This window comes from Lygodium microphyllum, chromosome 6 (assembly GCF_053477565.2).
Source record: "Lygodium microphyllum isolate KBCC chromosome 6, Lygodium_microphyllum_v1.1.10, whole genome shotgun sequence".
In the NCBI taxonomy this organism is placed as follows: Eukaryota; Viridiplantae; Streptophyta; class Polypodiopsida; order Schizaeales; family Lygodiaceae; genus Lygodium; species Lygodium microphyllum.
Genome location: NC_141140.1, coordinates 87,519,736 through 87,522,938, shown reverse-complemented (window position 1 = coordinate 87,522,938; position 3,203 = coordinate 87,519,736). Strand labels below are relative to the sequence as shown.

Here is a 3,203-nt window from a genome sequence, read left to right as displayed (position 1 = left end):
ATCACACTATTTGATGCATGTCTTATGTGAGTGCAACAATTTTAATGTGGAAAAAAGATTAGAAAGAAATCATATGGAAATTTGCAAGATTGATGCATGGAATAGGCCATAATGCATCATCATAAGAAGAGCAGATGTTATAGCACTGTAGAACCATTGGTGCCATAGAGCTACAACAATATGACTACCCATAGCATGGTGTGGATGTGGGCTAAAAGTTGTTGAACTAACTAAACTATGAAAGCATGATCAAACAACTTGTCTCTTGCAATGTTCAATACTCATTGCTTCACATAAAGGGTCTACTACTATGCCTCGCCTCTTGGAAGGACTCTCATGCATGCTCTTGGTAATACCATAAGCAAAGAAGCCCTTGTTTCACCCCCCCTACTCAATCCATTCCTCTTTCACCTAGCTTCATCAAACTGTTTAAGAATCTGCAATGGGAGCAGAAAGACAAGAGATCACACAAAGGTGGCCTTTTGTTCTCAAGTGGCATCTCACTTTTTGCATCAGCATATGTTTGCAGGTCAGCACCACTGTCACTGACCACTAAAGTCTCAGCATACACAGCAGTTATCATGGGACAAGGAAAGCTCTTTTTGTCTTGGGCACTTAAGATTTGATTCAAGAAAAGAAATGCAGGACCAGCCTGCCTGGAGGGAAAAGAGGAGAGGAATTGGAAAACACTGGTCGTTTGAAAAAACAAAGCCACCCAATGACTGCAGAGAGACTGATTTAATACTAATAACAATCTGCTAGGTTCACAGGATTGATCTACATAAACTAGTCTCTGCTGGGCTTAGTTAGAGGTCAGCAGTGGTTCATTTTTGTAAAGAAAACTGTTTTCTACAAAAGAAACTCAAAATCCAGCTAAAACAAGTGAATCATGGGCAAAATGTGGTTTTATATATTTGCTGTCGTGGATTTGACTGACTGTTCAAAACCTGGCCCCTCTGATTGTCAGGCCAAATTGTGCCCTTCTAAGCACCTGCAAATGTCATTAAATCTCCAATAAGGGTAAGCTATTAATTCATCCACATTACCATCAGAGAAAAACCTAGAAGACCATTATTTGCTTGGACAACACCTGCAACACGTTGAGGCATGTGTACAATACAGACCAAAGAAGCCGAATGGCAGGCACCTGGAGCCCAGAGATCCAAACCTGACAGCCAAACATGTAATTGAGGTCTCAACATAACAAGAAAACTCAATGGACGAGTGCAAGACCTTACTCTCTTGCAGAAATTTGCACCTGCTTGACATACAACATTAGGCATGAGATACTTCAGTCTGAAGCTCTGACACATACAGAGTATAAGTAGCCTACCATGTCCCAAGCAAGGCACTAGTAATAAACTCCAAATTGAAAAGCAGTAGATAGCAACACATGCAGTGCTATAGATCAGCAGCATATGTTTATCAGCCTCTTGAATTGCCCTTACTGCAAGTCATTCAGCTGTTCTCAAAAATTTTGATAAAGTCTGCACGCCATATTGAGATCCTCAGTTGCAAAGCGAAGGTGAATGCCATCCTAAAACCACATCAATGAGTCTGTTTCATTGTGCTAATGATACATAAAGTATATCATCTTGACTGATTGAACCAGCAGGCTTCCTCTGGTTCCTGAGATTTTGTGACTGTGACTGTCCTTCCTTTCGAAACACAAAAACCATGTAAATGTAGGCAGCGTCCCATTCATCTGCACTGATGGTGTCTCTAGATACCCCATTGCCAAGGGCGCCTAGCTTTCTCATTAGGTCTGCAAAATCTGGATTTTGCATATGTTCGTGGGTAAATTCATGGAAATTTTTTTTGTAAGCAAGCTCTAAGCCGTACTCCCGAGCCAAATCAACAAACATATGAAAAGGAACCAACCATTCAGGACAGTCCACAGCATCCTCCAGATGGAATTCATACTGAATCCCAAAAGGCTCAGATGCCGGAAATGACTTTTCATAATAAGCATCATCAAACTTGATACTGTAGACACTGTTCCCAAATTCCAGCCCTTCTGCTTCCCTCAGCTTCCTCACAATGACATTGGCATCGGGAATAGTCCCAATGAAATAGCCCCCAGGCTTTAATGCAGTGGTCACATTTTGAAGTGCCATCCGTGCCCGTTCTTCGGATGACCATGAGTAATGCAACGCAAATTGGCAGCTGCAGAAGTCGAATGGGAAATCCTTGCTCAGGACCTCCTCCAGTGGGATACCGAAGCAATCTGCGCAGATGAGGCGTGCAGGGAATGAGAAGGCATTCTTGCGTCTCATGTGGTTGGCATCCCCATTGTATCTGGTTCTTGCATCTTCGATTGATCCATCGGCGATGTCTATGCCGACATAGTACCCTATCTTAGCTTTGTCCCATTTGATGAGATCTCCACCTTTCCCACATCCAAGGTCAAGCACAGAGTCTCCCTTTTTGCAATACGACTGCACGAGGACACTCTTAATCCAATTGTTGAGCTTCTTCAGGTGGATGATGGGGCTGGATTCCCTCTCTTCCACTGACTGATTGGATCTGTTACTGTAATGCTCAGCGATGGCCTGTTGCTTGTCATCGACAGACTGGTCGTACTCATCCTGAGAGAACCGGGGCCGCGACGGTGGGGGAAGGATCCCATCGTCGAGGGAGCGCTTTCTGGTGGCAGGGATCATGACTCTGCCTGGAAACCCTGATTTTCCTCGCCCAAAATCATGTGGGTATGGTAAAACGCGTCAATTTCATGCACAAATCCATGGGGCTTCCCTACTCACTCATGATGCAGAAAGACGCAGGCAAGCAGCTTTATTGAGTTTTCCAGTGTGTGAACCTCTATGTTGTTATTTCTGCACAAGGGAGTTACTCCTTACCCTAGCCCATTGTAGTGGGGAACAAGGTTTGGGACACAACCCCAAAGCTTTACTCACTTTTCCATTGTGTCACCCTCTATATTGTTATTTCCACACAAGGGGTTACTCCTGAACCTAGCCTTCTAGTGGGAGATAGGGGTTTGGGACACCTGCAAGACGCTTTACTCATTTTCCATTGTGTAGATCTCTACATTGTTATTTCCACACAAGGGAGTCGCTACTTAACCTAGTCTATTGCAGTGGGGAACAAGGTTCGGGACTTGTGAGGATGAGAAACTCTTAACTCTTATACTAATGCCACGTACACCTAAGTACTATCAATATTGGTAACTCCTACCAAGGAGA

At 43.7% G+C, this 3,203-nt stretch overlaps 1 protein-coding gene across 1 annotated transcript; it reads right to left on the bottom strand.

Moving 5' to 3' along the window:
- Positions 1-648: 648 nt before the first annotated feature.
- On the bottom strand, positions 649-2,833 carry LOC148034778 (mRNA capping enzyme family protein). The gene is made up of 2 exons (XM_087679753.1): positions 1,091-2,833; positions 649-991 (listed from the first exon to the last, which is right to left on the bottom strand). The coding sequence occupies exon 1, from the start codon at positions 2,661-2,663 to the stop codon at positions 1,563-1,565; it is 1,101 nt and encodes a 366-aa protein (XP_087535879.1). The 5' UTR covers positions 2,664-2,833; the 3' UTR covers positions 649-991; positions 1,091-1,562.
- Between the last annotated feature and the right edge of the window lie 370 nt (positions 2,834-3,203).

Coding starts and splice junctions, on each gene's coding strand:
- LOC148034778 (XM_087679753.1), bottom strand. CDS start 2,663: ATGATCCCTGCCACCAGAAAGCGCTCCCTCGACGATGGGATCCTTCCC.